This window comes from Rutidosis leptorrhynchoides, chromosome 8 (genome assembly GCF_046630445.1).
Source record: "Rutidosis leptorrhynchoides isolate AG116_Rl617_1_P2 chromosome 8, CSIRO_AGI_Rlap_v1, whole genome shotgun sequence".
Classification (NCBI taxonomy): domain Eukaryota; kingdom Viridiplantae; phylum Streptophyta; class Magnoliopsida; order Asterales; family Asteraceae; genus Rutidosis; species Rutidosis leptorrhynchoides.
This window is the reverse complement of record NC_092340.1, coordinates 285,888,700-285,912,465: the sequence shown is the minus strand read 5'-3', so window position 1 is coordinate 285,912,465 and position 23,766 is coordinate 285,888,700. Positions and strand designations below refer to the sequence as shown.

General features: G+C 32.8%; 1 protein-coding gene across 1 annotated transcript; it reads right to left on the bottom strand.

Annotated features, from left to right (window-relative positions):
- Positions 1 to 282: 282 nt before the first annotated feature.
- Positions 283 to 3,433, bottom strand: LOC139861244 (uncharacterized). The gene is made up of 5 exons (XM_071849560.1): positions 3,028 to 3,433; positions 1,700 to 1,757; positions 1,501 to 1,584; positions 884 to 1,025; positions 283 to 790 (listed from the first exon to the last, which is right to left on the bottom strand). Exons 1-5 carry the CDS (start codon positions 3,431 to 3,433, stop codon positions 512 to 514), a joined length of 969 nt encoding a protein of 322 aa, XP_071705661.1. The 3' UTR covers positions 283 to 511.
- Positions 3,434 to 23,766: the final 20,333 nt, after the last annotated feature.

Here is a 23,766-nt window from a genome sequence, read left to right as displayed (position 1 = left end):
AAAAAAAAAAAAAAAAAAAAAAAAGATAATATAGTAGAGTAATTAGCAAGAAGGCCTCTTTTATATATGGGTTATGGGTTAAGGGTCAAGGGTTAATAATGGGTAGAGTGGGGAAAGTGCATGAACCATAGCAAGAAGGCCTCTTTCCAATATGAATTTTGGTCAACAATAATTTTAATTATATGTTACACAATACAGACGTACCACAAAATTAAAATTTTAATAGGACAAAATGTGGTTGAATCTAACAAAGTATGATAATAAACAATATATACCTCAAAATTTTATTGAATAGAATCCGTACATAATTAACAAACTTGTGAATAAAAAGTCAAGCCCATGTTGACACATTACATCACTTACACACCCATACAAACCAAATTACAATACATACCCTGTGAATTGATTCTGTGAAATACAATTAATAATGTTAATATAAACAAATTATTACTGTATACTGCATTATTCTGTAATTAATTAATTAATTACCCAGTGAAAATAAATACTTGAGTTAGACATGCCTCCATGGTCTTTCAGCAAGATTAACACATTCATTAAACCTAAAACAGTCAACAAGATGGTCAATGCTCATTCCAGCAGCTTGCATGAACGAATAAACGATCACTGGTCCCACTAGTCGAAACCCATGCTTTAGTAAATCTTTACTAAGAGTTTCTGCTTTCGGTGTTCTTAAGGGTACATTTCTTGAATGTTTGCATCTGTTAATGGTTGGTTTATAGTTTACTGATCCCCACATATATCCACTAAATGACCCATGCGCTTTCGCAATCTGCATCAATCGATATAATAGTCATCATAAAATTATATAATTAAATCATTTTAATTGTTCAAGTATGCGACTAGTGAATGATCATGAACTTACTTTAAGGATGCATTTGGCATTTTCGACTATGGATCTTACTCGACTTTCTGCTAACATTATCTCCTTGTTTGTCGCTATTTCCATGATCTCGTTTTCGCCCATCTTGGCTACTATGTTTGGTTCAAATCCAACAAAAGCTTCCCTAATTAATGAACAATATAATGTTACTGGTTTTAGGCTATGTTTGTTTACCTCGTAACTAAATGGTTCAACACTGAATGCTGAACCATTTAGCATTCAACGCGTTTGTTTCTGACATCATTATTGAGATATGATGCTGAATGGTGCATCATTTAGTGTTAAACCATTCAGACTTAAATAACTCTCTGAACCATTAAACACCTAAATTTTCTATAATAGCATGTTTAAAAATTATATCAGTAACACTTATCAAATGACTATATTGAATTTTAATAACATCATTTTTCCTCATTCATATTATTGATTGAGAATAATTATCAAACAATAACGTCATTTAGTTAAAGTTCAATCAGAACCTTTGAATCATTCAGAATATAAACTATTCAACGTTTAATCATTATGTTTTATTAAACGTAGCCCAAAAGTGTTTTTCATCTATAAAAGAGATCCATATGTTCTTATGATATCATAATTACCTGAAAAGATTCTTCCTTTTCAAGATTTCAGTCCAATTGTAATCCATCAACATTCCACATAATGACAGCAGCTCAAACAGTTGGCTGTTTTTTAGGAAGTTATAACAACTTAATTAAAATCCAGTTACATAACTTAGTGATTAGTACTTAATTTACATGTGATTATTGATTAACTGTTGCTAGCTATTATATCACTTACTTATCATCATACACCGGAACTCCCCAGCATTCGTCGTGAAACTGTACATAAAGTTTATCTGGAAAAAAAAAAATGGAACAAATTTGAAATCCAACATTCACAAACATTTGAGTTTAAATACATCAGAAACTAATCATGCAAATTATAGGTTTATGTCTAGTTAGACTATAGTCTTAAAAACATCAAATCCTTATAAATGGTCAATTAAATGCTTATGTACCAAGAGGGCACTAGATTGGTTGTATAACAAATATAACATATTTTAAAGGTGGTAATGATTAATCAAGAAACAAGACAAGGGAATAGAAGATTGGTGTAACATATTAGGTTTCATGTTTCTGTCTTACCAAACAAACGATTATTATATATAATTAACTACTTCTGAGTCGTACCTGATTAATTGCAGTATTCGTTTTGGATTACTCTTTTAAATTTAAAAATAAGCTAATACTTAATTAATCAATATCTTGTGATCAAAGATTAGATCCACATTTATGTAGTTAATTCACTAATCATTTTCTTGCCTTGTTTGGAAGTTTTTGATTCCCTTATAACAGATTAATTATTAATTATGTCATACCATTTCCATTAATATTTAAAACCAATGGACTTATTCAAGTAGCTAGCCGGCCACCATGGTCCTAAACTCCTAATTGGGATATTTCTTCAACGTCCAGAGACAAAAATCGCAGAAAATGATAATGTCGATACCACATTTGTGCCTATCAATACTACATCTGTCTCACTATTAGTGTCCACATTTAACTTTCAAAGTCTTTCTATGTTAACCTTGACCGTAAATATCTTTCTTTGTGTTATGTAATATTTGATAAAATATATATGGATGGATTGGATTTATAATGCGGTTTTATCTATATAATTTTCATAAAATAATATATAACACAAATAAAAATATTTATGGTCAAAGTTGACAAAATAAGACTTTGAAAGTCAGATGTGAACACATATAGTGGGACGGATTGAGTATATAATACTGAATTCCACTTTATGGTTCATGTAAAAGTAATAAATTCATCTCAACTCATAAGTTAAGTTAAGCAATATATGTTCACAAAAACAGCTAAAAAACTCTACACTTGTGATCGCGTATAATGAAAATAAGTCAACATTTATATATGTATATGCATATGATCATGATCAGCAATTCAACATAAATCATACTAGACAGCAGGTATATTATAACTTAAAGTTTAAATCTAGTGAATTTCTGTAGATTAGATAAATGTCCTGCCTTGTAAGTTTTAATTTTTAAATAAATTTGTTAGGGACTAATATATACATTACTTGCTTATATTCTGAAAACTTACCACTATTTTTAGTAATCCAGTTGCATCTTCTCAAGCCTTCATCACAGTTGCTAGAATTGAAACTCGGCTGTTGAACTTGACCATTAGCACTAGTTTTAGCAATGGGCAACTCTCGTCTAGCCGGCGTTGGTGTTGATGCAATAAGTTGAAGAGCAGACGAAATCGTCTGCTCAAGCGTCGAAGTAGAATCCGTAAAGGACCCACTCGAGTTATTTGAAAGAGTTAACGAAAGCGAAGATAACGAAAGAAGTGAGCTTGTTTTGTGCATTCCAACAGGATACACTTTTTTCAAGTGTTTGCATAATAAACTTTGTGCTGATTGTGGTTTTTCTTTATTTCTTCTTGAATTTGGGCTACTACTTTTATTTTTCTCCACAACATTTCTTCTCATATTTTCTTTAGACATGTTTGAAAGTTGAGAGAAAAAAAATAAATTAATAAGTTAGGTGAAGGTACAGAACTATTGCTTTAGTTAAACAAGTTTTGGATTTGAATATTTATAAAGGGAAGAGGCCAAAGATGGTTGGTAAGATGCAGTCCTAAAATTCTTTAAGCACCACTAGCACCTTATTTTTTTTACCAGAAATTTGACATAAGTTATTAACTTCATTTTATTATGACAGTTGAATATTGTTTGGTGTACAATACGTATTAGTTTGATATTAGAATGCATGAATTTATCCATGATTGACTATAGATCTAGTTATAATACATGAGTAAAATTTAAGTTGAAGGAATGTATAGTACTATTTTCACCATATTAAGCTTCTATTGTGCTCCAGATAACTGCAAATTAATTAGTTACATAACATAATAGAGTGTTACCATATAGGAGCCCCTTTCGATCTATTACATTATTAAGATACAGAGAACAATTAATATTAATATTAATATTAATATTTTCTTCTATTAGAGCTGCAAGATAGCCTTATTCAGTTAAAAATGTTATATTATTCATTTTTTAGACTTGTGAGCTTTTACTTGGCTAAAAGGGACATGAGCCCATATTTTTTTTTAGAACGGCAATTTTAGTATCGAATTCTCTCATTTGCCACTCACATACCCGTTAAGAAGAATTTACTGAATTATCGCAACGGGTGGTTTAGTCCCCCTCGGGTGATCCTATTCGCTGTCAAAAAAAAAAAAAAAAAAAAAGAGAACTTCAATGCCTAATTTATACCTTTATTTTATGTTTTCTTTCTTCATGAGAATACTAATTTTGGGGCACATAATGCATGTTAATGTTTCTAGTAATCAGAGTGGTTAGAATGTGAGTCTCAAAGAGGTAAAAACTTCAGTCCCACTCAAAATTGTATCTTCTAAGTGTTGACTATTGAGACATACACACTGCCCAAATGGAAAAAGATATCCCATCTGTTGCTCTACCTTCCTATGTCCACACTCATTTAGAGATCATTAGGCATTTCATACACTAATATCTATACAAGGTTTTTTGAAATGCAAGGTAAAGAAAGATAGGGCAACGTTACGATAAGGTAGCTAGATGCCTCTGTGACACCTAAAAGTCACTGAATATATATCCTTTATATGATGATGAATCGGATCAAGTTATGTGTATCTTTTATGCAACTATGAATCATAAAAGTATTTATGCTCCTTTCTATGATCTTATCAAGCTATCTGTGACTTTAAATTGTGGCATGCGGTTGAGGAAAAGGGTGCTTAATTTTAACCAGAGTAAAAGAATATTATGTATTGTAGAAAAAGTGTGTTAAGTTGTTGATACACATATCATCTATATACAAATATGTTGATATTCTGATTTAGCTATGCATTATAACAACTCCATATATGATGTTTAAGATTGATTAGATTTTTTGGCGAAAAACAGGATCAAATAGTATTGATTTGAGCAAGTTGTGCCAACCATTCTCATATGTCATTAATGTATACTCTCTCAACAAGCTGCATTTCCTCATCTTCATTTGAAAATGTTAGTGAATGATTTTCAATCATGCTTTTCATTGATCTGATGTACAGCATATATACACGAGGTTTGCCTAACAAACTATCCTCTAATCTTGGCTATCATATCTATTCTATATATAATGAGAGTTGACTTTTCTATAATAGCCAAGGTTGCAAAAGACGCGAGACGGGGTCGAGACGGTCTGGTCCTAAAAGGGTCGAGACGGGGTCGAGACGGAGGTCTACACGGATGTTGACTAACGTTGACTTTTAAATAAAAATGTTATATATTATATATATATTGTACATTACATTATTCCAAACATAATCATTTCACACATGTTTAAATACTTCAACATTTCAAACATAAAAAAAGAAACCCCAAGTAATAGCACAACGTTTAATATAAAAAAAAAAAAAAAATTTGAAAAAAATCAGAAAAACCCGTTTTTCCCCGTCTCGGACCGTGTTTGACCGTCTTTTGACCGTTTTTTGGCCGATTTCCGTTTTTTAAAACGTTTTATGTATAAACGGGACGGGGCATTCCAAAATCCGTCTACACCCCCGTCTAAACCCCCCGTTTTTTCCGTTTTTTACAACACTGATAATAGCTATACACAATCAATCTAAATACAGAAAATATATATTGAGAATAATATCGTCTAATACAGCCCCTCAGTTTGAGCGGGAGGGCAAACGGACGTTCAAACTGGTCCTGAATTCCTCAAACAGCACTCTAGGTAAACCCTTAGTGAATATATCTGCTATCTGAAATCGTGTCGGAATGTGTAGAACACGAATCTGTCCATGTGCAACCTTCTCACGTACAAAGTGAATATTCATTTCAATGTGTTTGGTGCGTTGATGTTGTACGGGATTACCAGAAAGAAAGATGGCACTTACGTTATCACAAAATACAATGGTTGCCTTAGAGATAGGACAACGAAGCTCCAAAAGTATATTGCGTAGCCAACAAGACTCGGACACACCGTTAGCTACACCTTGATATTCGGCTTCGGCACTTGAGCGGGAAACAGTAGGTTGGCATTTGGCAGACCATGAGATAAGGTTACCTCCTAAGAAAACACAATAACCTGACGTGGAGCGGCGTGTATCGGGACAACCACCCCAATCCGCGTCGGTATAAGAAACCAAGGAGGATAGGGAGCTACGTGTCAATTGTAATCCGTGCGAGATAGTACCTTTTGTTTGGTAAGACGGAATTTTACAAAGAGAAGAGAGTGCTCGCCCCGGCCAACAAAGACCGTAATTGGGGTCTTACCGTCTAGCCGTTGGTACTCCGCATCTTCACGGAGAATTCAATTTCAACGGGTCCATGTCAATACCGGATAACCCGACGCAATGCTTGCATATGGCATTCTTTCGGATCGTGCATATGCAAACAAATTTGTTGAACTGCATAAGATATGTCGGGTCGCGTGAATGTTAAGTATTGAAGTGCGCCTGCTAAGCTCCTAAATTCAGTTGGATCCGAATACGAGGGACCTGAAGTCGAGCTCAATTTACCATTTGTGTCAACTGGAGTTCTTACGGGTTTGCAGTTTGCCATACCAGCACGACTTACAATGTCCTCGGCATACTTTTCTTGACTTAAAAACAGTCCCTGTTCATTACGGTTTACCGAAATACCCAAAAAATAGTGCAAAGGTCCTAAGTCTTTCATGGCGAATGCGTTGGCAAAGGAGGTCATTAAGGAGGTACGCAATGAGCTCGAAGAGGTGACTAGTATAATGTCGTCAACGTAAAGTAGCAAATAAGCAGTTTCGGATCCACTTGTGTAAACAAAAAGGGAATGGTCTGAGCGACTATTAGTGAACCCAATTGAGGAGGCAAAAGTGGCAAACTGTTGGTACCAAGCACGTGGTGCCTGTTTCAACTCATATAACGAATGTTTTAACAAACAAAGGTGATCCGGTTTGTAATATCTCGAAATCCATATGGTTGATGCATGTAGACTGTTTCGTTGAGAGATCCATGTAAAAAAGCATTTTTAACATCTAGTTGGTTTATGTGCCATGATTTTGATAATGCAATTGATAAGACTAGTCTGATGGTAGCCGGTTTTACTACCAGACTAAAAGTTTCATTACAATCGATGTCAACCATTTGTGAGTGTCCATCACCAGCTAAACGAGCCTTGTACCGTTCAAGAGAGCCGTCGGATTTGATTATGTGCCTGAAAATCCACATACTACGAATAACATGCATGTTAGGTAACCGCGGGACAAGTACCCAAGTATTATTATCCATTAAGGCTTTGTATTCATCGGTCATGGCCATGTTCCAATTAGGGTCCGATAAGGCTTCCTTAGGCGAGCGAGGAATCGGAGAAATAGAAGTAATTGAAGAGAGATTGAATGGAACTTTCAGTTTATAGACACCGGTCATACTACGAGTGATGATGGTACGATCAGGAGATTCAAATGGTGGAGTTTGATCAGTGGTCGAGTTGGAAGAGGAAGGTGGTAAGTGATCAGTAGTAGGCGAATTTGAAGTAGGAGGTGAATTGAGAGTATTTGAGATTAAAGGTGATGAGTGACTAGGAGAGGTGGGTGTGAGATTTAGTTGTGGAGCCGTAGAATGGTCAGGAGACAAAGGCGGAGTTGGGCTCACAATAGAAGGTAGAGGTGGTGTATGAGGAGTGGATGATTGGGCTTATGGAAGTGCTATTGGGCCGAAGGATTGTGGCTCATCAGTGGGCTGTTGTGAAAGGCGGTGGGGTGTAAAAAATGATGAATTTATAGTGTCTGTTAGTATTTTGTAATTTGAAGGTGACGAGTTTGGAAGCATGGAAAAGGGAAAGATGGTCTCATCAAACATAACATGTCGTGATATGATAAATTTATTAGAGGATAGATCGTAACATTTGTAGCCACGATGGTTAGGTGGATAGCCTAGAAAGACACATGGAATAGAGCAAGATTGTAATTTATTTATGGTAGGTGAGGGTAGGTGTGACGACCGGAAAAATTTCGACTTAATTTGAACCAAATTCTCGATACGGTTTAATATTTCTCACACGATAAGCAAAGTCTGTAAAACTGAATCTCAAATTTTTTGAACTACTTTCATATATTCAATTACCCTTCGGTTGTTCTCGACGATTCGCGAACAATTATGTGTAAATAGATATGTGTATATTATAACTTGAAAACATTAACAAAGTATTAAGTATATGATATTGTGCATTAAACTTATTGGTTTGAATATCTATTTGAATATATATGATAAGTTGGAATATTAATTGTATGAATAACTTGCGACGTGTATTTAAAACGTGTTTATGAATATTGAATATATATATATATATATATATATATATATATATATATATATATATATATATATATATTTCAATTAGTTAAGAAAATGATAGCAACACTTGTTTATTAATTCGATTGATATTTAGATATGTTTGAGAAGTTAAAAATAAAACGTTTTGATTTAAAACTATATTATTAAATGTACTTTGATAAATAACGAGAAGATGATTTAAAGAAGCAAATGACCAAAACACTCAAATGTATAAGTTACATTTCAAGTGATATAATTTATTGGCGAATAAGTCTAATTATTGATAAATGTACGAATCACGAAATGTAAAATACAAGTTTTCTAAGCGTACGAAACGACGTTCGAAAAACCGGAACCGGGACATAAGTCGAGTGTCAACGTACAAGTCGACGGAGAAAAGATTACAAGTCAACTTGGCACGAGAATATAATATATTATATAATTAATTAATATAACAACAACAACAACATATCCAATCCCACATGTGTGAGGTATGAGGGAGGTGGGACGTAGACAATCCTTCCTCTATCTTAGAATAAAGAGAAATTATTTCTCCACCCCGGGTGAAACACTCACAAGAGAAGAGAGAGTCCTCCCTCTCTCTATTAGAAAAAATAAAGAGATTGCTTCCAAGAGGACCTCCGGCCCAAAGAGTAGAAAAACAAAAAATAAAAATAAAACAAAACAAAACCAAATAAAAATATATAAGGTAAATAATTAAAAAAAAAGGTTCGTACATGATAAAAAGTAATAAAAAAGAGACCCCATGAGAATGGTAGAAGCAAATTTTCATGGGTTTTAAATCGAGTTTGAGTTCAATTTAGCCACTAAGCGGCAGTCAAGTCCCCCATAAATTGACGCTTGATGTTGCCTCAAAAATTAGGGCTATATATATATATATATATATATATATATATATATATATATATATATATATATATATATATATATATATATATATATGTGTGTGTGTGTGTGTGTGTGTGTAAAAAATAATAATAATAATAATAATAATATTGATAATAATAATAGTAATAATAGTAAATAATTACAGAAAAAAAAAGTATAAACTATATATAAGTATATGGAAACGTACCTAATACAACTGTGGAGGGCTCCAGACAAAGTGAGAAATGCTACACCAAAAAAAAAAAAAAAAAAAAAAGGAAAAAAAACATATATACAAAACATAAGCCTACATACATGCATCCATACACCCACTCATACATACATACATAAATACATAAAACCTTACCTAAACGAAACATAAAACATAGATACATGAAACATACATGCGTACAACAAAAAAAAACACACACACACATATACGCATACATACATACCCACTAACATACCTACATCCCTAAACATACAAAACATAGAAACAGACATAAGCATACTAACAAAGGCATACATACATCCATACAAAAACATACTCGACATATTTATCAATTATATATATAATATAAATTATATAAATTATATATATAATTAATAAATATGTCGACAAACTAGAAAACAAATCAGATGTGAGCTGGCAGGGGGTGCCATGCGATCGCATGGCATATACACTGAAAGCCCATGCGGTCGCATGGGGTTCAGTTTCAGCAAATGTACTATAAATGGTCCAGTTTTCTGCGAATGTTTTTCACACACATCTGTTTCTCTACTCTCTATATTAATATTATTATTATTATTATTATTATTATTATTATTATTATTATTATTATTATTATTATTATTATTATTATTATTATTATTATTATTATTATTATTATTATTATTATTATTATTATTATTATTATTAATATTATTATCATTAATACTAATATTATTATTAGAAATATTAGTAGTATTATTAATTAGTATTATACATAAAATACTACGACGAGGTCATGAGCGTGTCACTTTCAAAACTGGTTTTCGAACGGGATAGAGCTAAGGAAATTATGGGTAATAGCTATGGAGGTTATGGGTAATGTTCGTGGGTATTATTCGCAAGTCAAACCTAGTGTTTATCATCTCTGTTGCGTCTACGTACTTTCCTGCAATATTGAATCACAATATTGATACGTGAGCATTCATATCTTATCTTTTATATATTAATAGTGTATCCATGTCTAGTGCTCGAGTATATATGTTTATTTATGCTTGTATGCTTTAATTTTATCGTTAGATAGTTTACGACGAATCACTAATTCGATACATATGCCACTGATATAAAGTATATGATATGCATGTCGTTGGAAAGCTATCGAAAAATTAATAACTTTTCATTTAGAAATCGCGTGATTTTGATGAACAGATTAAAAGATATGGTCAACTGAATTATGGTTAACGTTAATTGAAATTGTGTTTGAAACTGTGAATTAATATTTAAACAACTTGTCTATGAGATTGATAAATTGGATTTTTAGGTATTACTAATCGAGTAAATGAATTTCTATATAAGACACGTTTTGTTTTGTTGATCAATTGTCAAAGTTGACTGTCTTCTCATGTTTTAAAGCTTTATAAACACTATAATCTGATTTTACAAGTATTGAAAAACTATGTGTAATATTAAAATATGTTCGATTGCCATGATAATTCAAATATAATATAGCTCCTGAAATAAATAATATTTTGAGTTTGATAAACTATAAATTCGTTCAATTATCAAGACTTATATTATGTTAATAAACATGTATAGATTTAAAGATCATATTGGGTCAGGTTGACTTTTTGAGATGACTTTTGTTAACTTTTGAATATCAGTCTCGAGCATTAGGATTGTGATACACTATGACCCGACCTAGCTTGTTAGACATGTATTGACCAACATATGTTCTCTAGGTTGAGATCTACAGTTATTTTGCATTCCGAGTTTCGGTCACATTTCGATGAATGACCTTATGTGCTGCTAAGGTGAGTTTATAGATCTCTTTTTAATTGCTTTTGCAATCTATATTTTTGGGCTGAGAATACATGCACTTTATTTTAAACGCAATGGATACAAGTACGTACTTAATTCTACACTGAGTTTGAACCAAAAATTCCTTAGCTTTGGTAACTAGTAACTACCGGTTATAAGAACTGGTGGGCGCGATTAGTTGTATATGGATCCATAGGGCTTGACATCCCCGTCTGTTCCAGGTATAGAAACCCTAGCCTGAACTATAAAACAAACGTATACTATTTGAGTTTAATACACGTTGGATTGCGTGTATTGTAAATGTTGTTTGCATGTATGTTAAAATAGGGGTACTTATTATAACGTTAAAGCTTAGTTACCAGGGTGCTCAATCTTGTAGAATATTTTGATAAACGTTTCTGGAAGAAAAACTGAGATCTTGTGATCCACCTTTACATACAGATTTCGCGTAACATTAAAACTATGAACTCACCAACCTTTGTGTTGACACTTTTAAGCATGTTTATTCTCAGGTTCCTAGAAATCTTCCGCTGTTTACTTATATGTGATACAAGCTATATGCATGAAGTCATACATGCTTTATTCGAGAAAATGTTGCATTCACAAAATCATCACCATGTATCTTATTTTGACTGCATTATCAACTATGTAGTATTGTAAACTATTATTTACGGTGATTGTCTATATGTAGAAATCATCAAACGTCAAAAACCTTGGAATTTGATATTCAATTATGGCGTGCCTTTTCAAAAGAATGCAATGTTTACAAAACGTATCATGTAGAGGTCAGTACCTCACTGTGAAATCGATGAATGATGTATTCGTCCAAATGGATTTGGACGGATCATCACAGTTGGTATCAGAGCATTGCTCCTAGCGAACCAGATCTTGCATAAGTGTGTCTAACTGATAGTTGTTAGGATGCATTAGTAAGTCTGGACTTCGACCGTGTCTGCATGTCAAAAGTTTTGCTTATCATTTCTTGTCAGAAATTACCTGCTTATCATTCTTAGTCTAGACACGTTTTACTGCATTGATTGCATGAATAGTGTATAGACAAAATTTATATCTTAGCATATCTGTTACTGTAAACTTTGCCTGACAGCTTTCGAAAGTTCCTCTGTAATTTGCGGGATCCCTTATAGGTATTCTATATAATTAGAATATCATCCGATATCTAAAAATCATTTCATATCGAAAATCCTTTATCTAACCGTGTAAGATGAATTCCGCATCTAGTTCGAATTTCTCAGATTCCGACAGCTATTCTGATATGGAATTCGACCTGAGCTCCGAAAGCAGCGTAATCGGAATGGATCAACCAATTAGCCATCACCTATTCTGGATGAATTGGGGATGGGTTCGTAATCTACTTAATCATTGGAGACAAGAAGAAGGTGATCCCTTTCATCCACCACATTCCCCTCTTGGCGAAGAACCTGAAGCACTTACTGGCGAACTTGTTCGTAATACCATTTTCTCTCTCATTTCCCGAGTATCTCGTCACGATTATATACTATCTCAAATTCTATATCTTATTCATCCGCTCATCCGAACCGACAATCACCCCGGTGTAATAGAAGATGTCAACGAGCTTCGCGCTCTGGTAGTGGCTTTAGAAAATATGGTGCAAAGGTTACAAGCACCAGCAGCATCATTGGCATCAACAGTACCACCATCATCAACACCAACAGTACCATTACCACCACCAACAACAACATCCGCATCCCACACCTCAACATCACAATCTGTACCTCAAGCATCAATGTCATACGCACCATATATACCAAGGAGTACCAACAACAATAACCGATGAAGTATTGATTCATAACTTCATTGGAGAAACATTCTGCGGCGATTATGTAATCTTTAAAGTCTTAGAGATTATCTATTCCAGCTGTAACCGTAAATCAGATGAGTGGACCGAAACGATAGAAGGAAGAGTAGAAACCCTGACTGGAATGGTGCACGATTTACAAGCTAGACTTGTTTTACCAGCAGCATCAACAATATCGTCAGTATCGCCAACACCGGCAAAACCTGTAGCACTACAAGTTCCGCCAATTCCATAATCACCAACATCATCACAAATCAACAACGCATATATTATATCAACGAGTTATGAAGTACTAACTCATTCCCCCTGAAGAAATTATATGTATATTTTATATATATGAATTTTGAGATCAAAATAAATCTTTTCGTACTAATCTATTATGTATGAATTGAAGAAGGGTAGATAATACTCGGTTAAATTCATATTACTAATATACTATAATGTACATCCTTCGTCAACAACTTAACCATCGTTAACTACAATCTCGGTTTCAATTCAATAAATTCCATTTCATAATAAACCAAGTGTATTATTCAATTATATGTTTGATTTTACGCTTTCATCTTTGATGTACTCGAAACTTTCCAGAAAACATCATTCGTACCTTGCGAAACTCACAAGAATTCCACGAGCACCAACATCATTCACCGAGGAATATCAATAAAAATAGATAATGAAGTATCAATTACATTAATGAAATACTCCACGAAGATTATGTAATCTTTAATGTTTTAGAGATTATTTATTTCTAGTTCCAGCCGAAAATCAAATGAGTTTAATAATATATTAACTCATTAAATCTGTATTACATCCGAAGAAAATATACATATATATTTTCATAAAGACGGTAGGTAATACCCGGGAAATATATAAGTTCACAATTAATGTGCTACACTGTACATTCTTCAATTTTGATTCAAGAATCATTAACTATACTCACTACATTCACAGCGATATACATTCTTCCACAAGAGTTATAACAACCATTTTCATACAAATTCGATTACACATTCTGATTTTTGACAGATCAGAATCCGAGTTAAGATTTAACAGAAGATATCAATATTAGATTTTCACATCTTACAAAACCGTACTTTGAATTCAAAATTGTGTTAGATCCTTTGACATTATTATTATCGAAAATAACTTTGCAATTCCTTTTCAAAGTAGCCAGTTTTGTCACACCTCCAGCAAATCAACTTCAATTTTTCATTCGAATAAGCTTTATTATAACAATTACCCCTTCATCATTGTTGCATGGGAACCTTTCATATCTCGCCACATTAGCAGTAAACTTACCAACAACTTCATTGATCTTTGACCTTCCGAAAAATAATTATACTCATTGAAACTCTATCATGTACTCATCCACATCTTGTAACAATAATTGTCATACCAACTACAGGGAATTAGCAATCAGTATTTTGAATCTTGCAGTGTTTCTACATCAACAGTTATATGCATACATATAATAATTATCTCTTAGAATTATGATCTTCCATTATGAAAAGCGGCCAGTCTACGAATCAGTTCTCGAAATTTTGAAAAATGCTGATGAAGCAGCAAAAACTGTAAATGACCTTAACAGCCAAAAATTTGATGATAAAGAATAGTGTGTTGACAAAGCTCAGAAAAAGAGAAGGTTTGGAACTGGAAAATGGATTGAACAAACCATGAAGGAGGCTGTGGACAAATCACAAAGACCAAACCTGCCTTCAAAAAAATCCAAATGATTCAGTGTCCGCTGAAGTCATTAATGAATACCTTGCTCCTGACTCTAAAATTTTGCGGACAAATATTCTTCATCACCTTTCGAAATTAGAAATTCTAAGATATCATCGTATCTTTCATTATAAATATCCTCGATATTTTTGAAGATATTTTCATCTGAAATTATATATGTATTCACGCTATCTACATTACATAATAAAGGAAACTGTTTTAGTTTCTAAAATCTGAAAAATTCGAATTTAAAATATGGATGTTTTTGAAGTAGTGTTGGGAATTGAAGCACGAGTTAATATAATATAATGACACTTGATCAACGTGATTATATTACAGTAAGTCATGCTGAGTTTCTAATGGAACGTGATAAAGGTTCACAGATCATACCCTCATCATGAACCATGTTACATAACTCTTTCATTCTATTTAACCTCTTAACTATCAAGAAAATATTTTCTTGATGATTCGGTCTTTTTCGAATATTCTGGTAATTTGACAAATCAAATCGTGCTATTACCTTTCCTTTCTGCTTTGTATATTATGATCATTCGAAACTCCATACCTACGAATTCTGGACCATTATTCGCTTGACTTGAAGTCGGGAAGAAGAAAACAAAAGCACAAAGCTCCAAAATAGAAATGGGAGTATAAATCGCAGCAAATATAAGAGAGCATTAACTGTGGATGTCATATAGAAAGACATAAGTAGAGACATCGAAATATAAGGGAAGATATAAAGCTCAACAACAACCCAGAAATTACAAACCATGTATATCGATGCATATAGCAATATAAAGACACGGGAGAACTAAAAACACTATAAAACCAAGAGTATAGTAGAAGTAAATAGATTCTTCCGGCGGCAGATAAAAAAGGAGAATGACAGATATGAGAATTAGGAGTATATCAAGAACCAGAACTGGATGGAGCATACTGACGAATGCTTTAAAAGTATGTGTTGAGGGAGAAAATAGAAGGTATGAGCTGTGGAAATAAGGAAACGAAGGGAGTGAATTTATAATGAAATATCCGACAGAGCAATCAAAACAGATTATCGCAATTAACCAGAGCGGATCCTAATTTCCTTAATTACCACAGAATCAAATCTTATTACGAAGATTTTCTCTAATCCCTTGAACTCCGGAAATCAACCCTATCTACGTCAAAAGATATGACGAAACTTTATTTTCTCATTTCACTCTTTTACGATAACTTCCCTCATACGCTTCGAGTAATCGAATTATTTTATCCATATTATTGAATGGTGTAAAATTCTATTTATCAACTCATATTCGTCATGAAAACATTTTTATTGTTAGCCATGACGACCTCACTCAAATTTCGGGACGAAATTTCTTTAACGGGTACTGTGACGACCCGGAATATTTCGACTTAATTTGAACCAAATTCTCGATACGGTTTAATATTTCTGACACGATAAGCAAAGTCTGTAAAACTGAATCTCAAAATTTTTGAACTACTTTCATATATTCAATTACCCTTCGGTTGTTCTCGACGATTCGCAAAAAATTATGTGTAAATAGATATGTGTATATTATAACTTGAAAACGTTAACAAAGTATTAAGTATATGATACTGTACATTAAACTTATTAGTTTAAATATCTATTTGAATATATATGATAAGTTGGAATATTAATTGTATGAATAACTTGCGACGTGTATTTAAAATGTGTTTATGAATATTGAATGTATATATATATATATGTATGTATGTATGTATGTATGTATATATATATATATGTATGTATATATATATGTATGTATGTATATATATATGTATGTATATATATATATATGTATATATATATATGTATATATATATGTATGTATATATATATATATATATATGTATATATGTATATGTATATATATGTATATGTATATATATATATATATATATATACACATTTCAATAAGTTAAGAAAATGATAGCAACACTTGTTTATTAATTCGATTGATATTTAGATATGTTTGAGAAGTTAAAAATAAAACGTTTTGATTTAAAACTATATTATTAAATGTACTTTGATAAATAATGAGAAGAAGATTTAAAGAAGCAAATGACCAAAACACTCAAATGTATAAGTTACATTTCAAGTGATATAATTTATTGGCGAATAAGTCTAATTATTGATAAAGGTACGAATCACGAAATGTAAAATACAAGTTTTCTAAGCGTACGAAACGACGTTCAAAAAACCGGAACAGGGACATAAGTCGAGTGTCAACGTACAAGTCGACGGAGCAAAGATTACAAGTCAACTTGGCACGAGAATATAATATATTATATAATTAATTAATATAAATTATATATATAATTAATAAATATGTCGACAAACTAGAAAAAAAATCAGATGTGAGATGGCAGGGGGTGCTATGCGATCGCATGGCATATACACTGAAAGCCCATGCGATCACATGGGGTTCAGTTTCAGCAAATGTACTATAAATGCTCCAGTTTTCTGCGAATGTTTTTCACACACATCTGTCTCTCTACTCTCTATATTATTATTATTATTATTATTATTATTATTATTATTATTATTATTATTATTATTATTATTATTATTATTATTATTATTATTATTAATTCTAATATTATTATTAGAAATATTAGTAGTATTATTAATTAGTATTATACATAAAATACTACGACGAGGTAATGAGCGTGTCACTTTCAAAACTGGTTTTTGAACGGGATAGAGCTAAGGAAATTATGGGTTATAGCTATGGAAGTTATGGGTAATGTTCGTGGGTAATATTCGTAAGTCAAACCTAGTGTTTATCATCTCTGTTGCGTCTACGTACTTTCCTGCAATATTGAATCACAATATTGATACGTGAGCATTCATATCTTATTCTTTTATATATTAATAGTGTATCCATGTCTAGTGCTCGAGTATATATGTTTATGTATGCTTGTATGCTTTAATTTTGTCGTTAGATAGTTTATGATGAATCACGAATTTGATACATATGCTACTGATATAAAGTATATGATATGCATGTCGTTGGAAAGCTATCAAAAAATTAATAACTTTTCATTTAGAAATCGCGTGATTTCGATGAACAGATTAAAAGATATGGTCAACTGAATTATGGTTAACGTTAATTGAAATTGTGTTTGAAACTGTGAATTAATATTTAAACAACTTGTCTATGAGATTGATAAATTGGATTTTTAGGTATTACTAATCGAGTAAATGAATTTCTATATAAGGCACGTTTTGTTTTGTTGATCAATTGTCAAAGTTGACTGTCTTATCATGTTCTAAAGCTTTATAAACACTATAATATGATTTTACAAGTATTGGAAAACTATGTGAAATAATAAAATATGTTCGATTGCCATGATAATTCAAATATAATATAGCTCCTGAAATAAATAATATTTTGAGTTTGATAAACTATAAATTCGTTCAATTATCAAGACTTATATTATGTTAATAAACATGTATAGATTTAAAGATCATATTGGGTCAGGTTGACTTTTTGAGATGACTTTTGTTAACTTTTGAATATCAGTCTCAAGCATTAGGATTATGATACACTATGACCCGACCTAGCTTGTTAGACATGTATTGACCAACATATGTTCTCTAGGTTGAGATCTACGATTATTTTGTATTCCGAGTTTCGGTCACATTTCGATGAATGACCTTATGTGCTGCTAAGGTGAGTTTATAGATCCCTTTTTAATTGCTTTTGCAATCTATATTTTTGGGGTGAGAATACATGCACTTTATTTTAAACGCAATGGATACAAGTACATACTTAATTCTACACTGAGTTTGAACCAAAAATTCCTTAGCTTTGGTAACTAGTAACTACCGGTTATAAGAACTGGTGGGCGCGATTAGTTGTATATGGATCCATAGGGCTTGACATCCCCGTCTGTTCCAGGTATAGAAACCCTAGCCTGAACTATAAAACAAACGTATACTATTTGAGTTTAATACACGTTGGATTGCGTGTATTGTAAATGTTGTTTGCATGTATGTTAAAATAGGGGTACTTATTATAACGTTAAAGCTTAGTTACCAGGGTGCTCAATCTTGTAGAATATTTTGATAAACGTTTCTGGAAGAAAAACTGAGATCTTGTGATCCACCTTTACATACAGATTATGCGCAACATTAAAACTATGAACTCACCAACCTTTGTGTTGACACTTTTAAGCATGTTTATTCTCAGGTTCCTAGAATTCTTCCGCTATTTACTTATTTGTGATACAAGCTATGTACATGGAGTTATACATGGTTTATTCGAGAAAACGTTGCATTCACAAAATCATCACCATGTATCTTATTTTGACTGCATTATCAACGGATGTAGTATTGTAAACTACTATTTACGGTGATTGTCTATATATAGAAATCATCAAACGTCAAACACCTTGGAATTTGATATTCAATTATGGTGTGCCTTTTCAAAAGAATGCAATGTTTACAAAACGTATCATGTAGAGGTTAGTACCTCACTGTGAAATCGATGAATGATGTATTCGACCAAATGGATTTGGACAGATCATCACAGTAGGAGAGGGTAGCACAAACAACCTAAAGTGCGCAAATGAGAGTAAGAGGGGATACAATTATAGAGGCATTGAGTAGGTGATCAAAAGTTGAGTGTTTTGGTTGGTAATATGTTTAAAAGATAGGTTGCCATCTGAAGTGCGTGAGGCCAGAAAGATAATGGGAGAGATGCATGAGATAAAATTGTTCGCATAATATTATTAATAGCACGTATTTTTCTTTCGGATTTTCCATTTTGAGGAGAGGAGTAGGGACAAGAAAAGCGAAATTGCATTCCATGTTTATCACAAAATTGATGAAAATTTCGATTGTTATATTCCGTGCCATTGTCACATTGAAAAGTTTTGCTGGTCTTCTCAAATTGTGTTTGAATGTATTTACTAAATTTGAGAAAGGTGGGAAAAACATCATATTTATTAGCAAGTGGATATGCCCATAAGAAATTTGTGTGATTATCTAGGAAAAGTATAGAGTAACGGTATCCGGTGGTACTCAGAACCGAAGATGTCCACAAGTCACTATGTATTATATGGAAAGGCGATAAAGTAGTAGAAAGAGAAGAAATAAATGGCAACTTTGTTTGCTTTCCAAACACACAAGATTGACAATTGGAAGTTAAAGACTGTTTATTACAAGAAATAAACTGTTTATTGCTAACAGAACGTAATATATCATCGCCTGGATGTCCAAGATGGTGATGCCATATGTTGGGAGATAAAGCATCAAAACTAGAAGGTTTGGATATGTGTTGCAGCACTGAGTTGGTAAGAGGATATAGATCACTCGTACTATTACATCTGAGAACCGGTGTGCCCTGCGAAAAATTCTTCACAGTAAAACAAAAGGGATCAAATTCGAGAGAAATGTTATTGTCAGTAGTTAAATGACGAACAGATATAAGATTTTTAATTAGGTTAGGTGAGTATAGAATATTTTGTAAGTAAAGTGGACGAGATGGGTTAGAGATTATTGAATGACCGAAACCCTGAATAGGAATGCCATGGCCGTTACCAACAATAATATTTTTACGAAGCCTTAAGGGATAATAAGACTCGAGATTACCTGAATTAGCGGTCATATGAGAGGTAGCTCCAGTATCCATGTACCACGTGTCCTCGGGAGGATTAAGCATCATGGTATGCATAGCACTATCAATTTCTGTTGGACTGTAGCCCTATGAAACTGATCCAGTAGTGTAGTGGGCCTGCGCTAGTCTTGGGCCCAAAATACGAGGCTGATTTGAGCTGTTATTACTGCTAGTGGGCCGAACCCAATTGTTTGTGGCATAAGGGCAAGGTGGGACGGCCCATGGAGAGGACCAGTTTGGAGTAGCCTGTGAAGAATAGAACCAAGGTGGATATCCATTCCAGTTTTACGAAGGTGGATTTGAGGAGTAGCTCCGACCACAACCATGGTTGTTTCGACCTCGATAATTATTCCCACGACCTCGGCCTCGATTATTGTTGTACCGGAATTGTTGATTGTTAGGTGGAGCAGTGGAGTTGGACCGATCGGTGGTAGGATACGAGTCGTTCATCGAGGGTTTATGAGAAGGAGTTGTGAGGAGAGCAGTATCGGTGACTGGAATTGTTGATGGCTTGTTTCTTTTTACGAGTCTGTTCCAAAATTAGTTTCGATCGTGCATCATAAAATGAAGGGAGTTTGTCCATTTGGGTGAAGTAAGTACCAACCGTATCAAAGTTTTCGTTCAATCCGGCAATTAATTAGAGCACCATACGTTACGCAATTTATCGGCCAATACGGATGGTATTATCAAGACGGATGGTATTAAATTGGCGATGAAGGTAAAGTGCACGCGAGTTCTTGTTGTCTTGAAAGATGTTTTGCAATCGAGTCCAAGCATGCTGTGCAGTGGATTCGTCTTCAATAATTTGGTTCATCAAGTCATTAGAGATAGTGGCATAGATCCATTGAAGAACAAGAGCATCTAAACGATCCCATAGTGGATCTTTGGTAGCGTCGGTGGTAGCCGGAGAAGTGGTGGTGAGGAAGAGGACTCATCAGCAGAGGGAATGACGTGGTCAATAACATCATACGCCTTGCAGTGTAGCTTGAAAAGGTGAGACCACGAGTTATATTGAGAATTGTTGATGTCGAGAGTAATAGGAATAAGATTCTTGATATTGGAAATTGAAAGTGCAGGATGAAATTTTTCAGTCATGGTTGATTTTGAGTTTGCAGAGATAGATGAATAAGTAGAAGAAGAATTCGGCTGTTGGGTTTAGAAGAGGATAGAATGGCTCTGATACCATGTTAGTGAATGATTTTCAATCGTGCTTTTCAATGATCTGATTTACATCATATATACACGAGGTTTGCCTAACAAACTATCTTCTAATCTTGGCTATCATATCTATTCTATATATAATGAGAGTTGACTTTTCTATAATAGCTATACACAATCAATCTAAATACAGAAAATATATATTGAGAATAATATCATCTAATAGAAAACACAAATATTTATTTAGAAAACCAATATTGTAAACACATATTACAAACTCAACTCAACCTAGTCGTTCTTATTCGATCTATAATCTAACTTCTCTACCAAACAATGCAAACAAAGGTTGTCACAAGTTGAATCCTTAGAAATCTGAATCATGGTTTAGTTATGTTCGAAGTTAATCACAGATTCACCAGGCTGGTTATATGTTTGAACAAGTAATAATGTTCACAAATCATTAACTGATTATATGTTTCGACAAGTAATAATGTTCATAAATCATTAATTGGTTTTATTAGCATTTTATTTAGACCCCTGTTTCCCAAAAAATGATATCTGTACCTTATGTGAAACCTTATGTGATCGATCTAAACGTCTCTTGTTCCTTTAAAAATAGTTATAGATTATGTAAAGGGTAACTGGTATGTGCCACAAAATAACCATGTGTTGTAGCTTAATAATCATGTGTTGTAGCTTATGTGGTAGTGATCTGACTCTCTTAGCGAGAGGTCGGGAGTTCGACTCCTGTGGGGTGCAGCATTGCACACACTACAACAAATTTATCAATTGTTCACGCATATTTTTACACACTTGTAAGAAAGTGTGAGCTTTTTATCAAATTCCTCACACTTATAAATATGTATAAGTTTGTTACATTTATAAATGTTGAATGTTATTCAAATTTCACACTTAAAATTGTAGGAAAAGTTCATTTATTAGTGTGTACAAACACAAATTTAATCACATTTAAAAATGTGAGTAAAATTTTGTTACACCTCATTTCTTCACACAAGGGGAGCGTGAACAAATCTAGTGCGACAAAATCAACTTAACACTCTTAAGTGTGGTTATATTTATAATTTTACACACAAATTAGTGTGAACTTTTTTCCCTACACTTTTATGTGTGAAACTATAAGAGTACTCCCAATGGAGTAGTTCCTCTATGCTTAGTCCTGGGTGCCACATCATCGCCACATCAGCACTTTCTCACAAAGACTAATCCGAGGACTAAATACTCCCAACAGTGACACTCCTTCCCCAAATAAATTAAACTTACTAAATTAATTAATTATTGTATGGTACAATTTTTGGAACACAATGTACAAGTCCTCTCTTTGTGACAACCCGGAAATTTCCGACCAAATTTAAACTTGATCTTTATATGTTTCCGACACGATAAGCAAAGTCTGTAATGTTGAATCTCAAAATTTTGGAACTACATTCATGTAATCAATTACCCTTTGACCGTGCTCGACTATTCACGAACATTGATGTGTATATATATATATATATATATATATATATATATATATATATATATATATATATTATATAGTTATATTAATTGAAAACGTTAACAAAGTATTCGATGTATAATACGTTACATGAACATAATTGTTTCAATATATGTTTAATATATTTATCGGCGGAATCAAAAGATAATATCAAATGATTTAATTATCAGTTACATTGTGATATGATTACGGGTCTCTGTTGTGAGGTCCATTGTGATTTAAGAAATCTGTTCTTTTTAACAATATTCGAAAAATGGTAAAGTGATTTACATATAAGAACAAAAGTGTCAATTAACGAGAATTAGACAAAGGATAATGGAGATTCATGCATATTTTACAATGCATGCTTTACATTAATTTACTCATGTCTTTTGATAAGTTAATTATTTAGTTTTCATAATATTGAAAAGATTTTACGATATAGATGAAACCTTTTTGATTTGGAATATAACTAATTATGGAAAACCAAATTATAATTATTCGATTTAGTTTCAAACGTACGAAAACGTTTTTCTATCTAAAAGAACTTTGTTACTAAGACGTTTTGTAAAGGGAAACAATATTAATTTTCTCGTAATATATATATAAGATTTAAAATAAATAATATAAATGTCGAGAAGTAGAAACATATTATAAAACTATAAGATTATTAAGGTTATTATTATTATCTTTTATTATTATAAATTTTAAAAATTAT

Coding starts and splice junctions, on each gene's coding strand:
- LOC139861244 (XM_071849560.1), bottom strand. CDS start 3,433: ATGTCTAAAGAAAATATGAGAAGAAATGTTGTGGAGAAAAATAAAAGT. Junction 1,026..1,500: donor AAAAGGAAGAATCTTTTCAG/GTAATTATGATA, acceptor TTCATTAATTAG/GGAAGCTTTTGTTGGATTTG. Junction 791..883: donor ATGCCAAATGCATCCTTAAA/GTAAGTTCATGA, acceptor CGATTGATGCAG/ATTGCGAAAGCGCATGGGTC.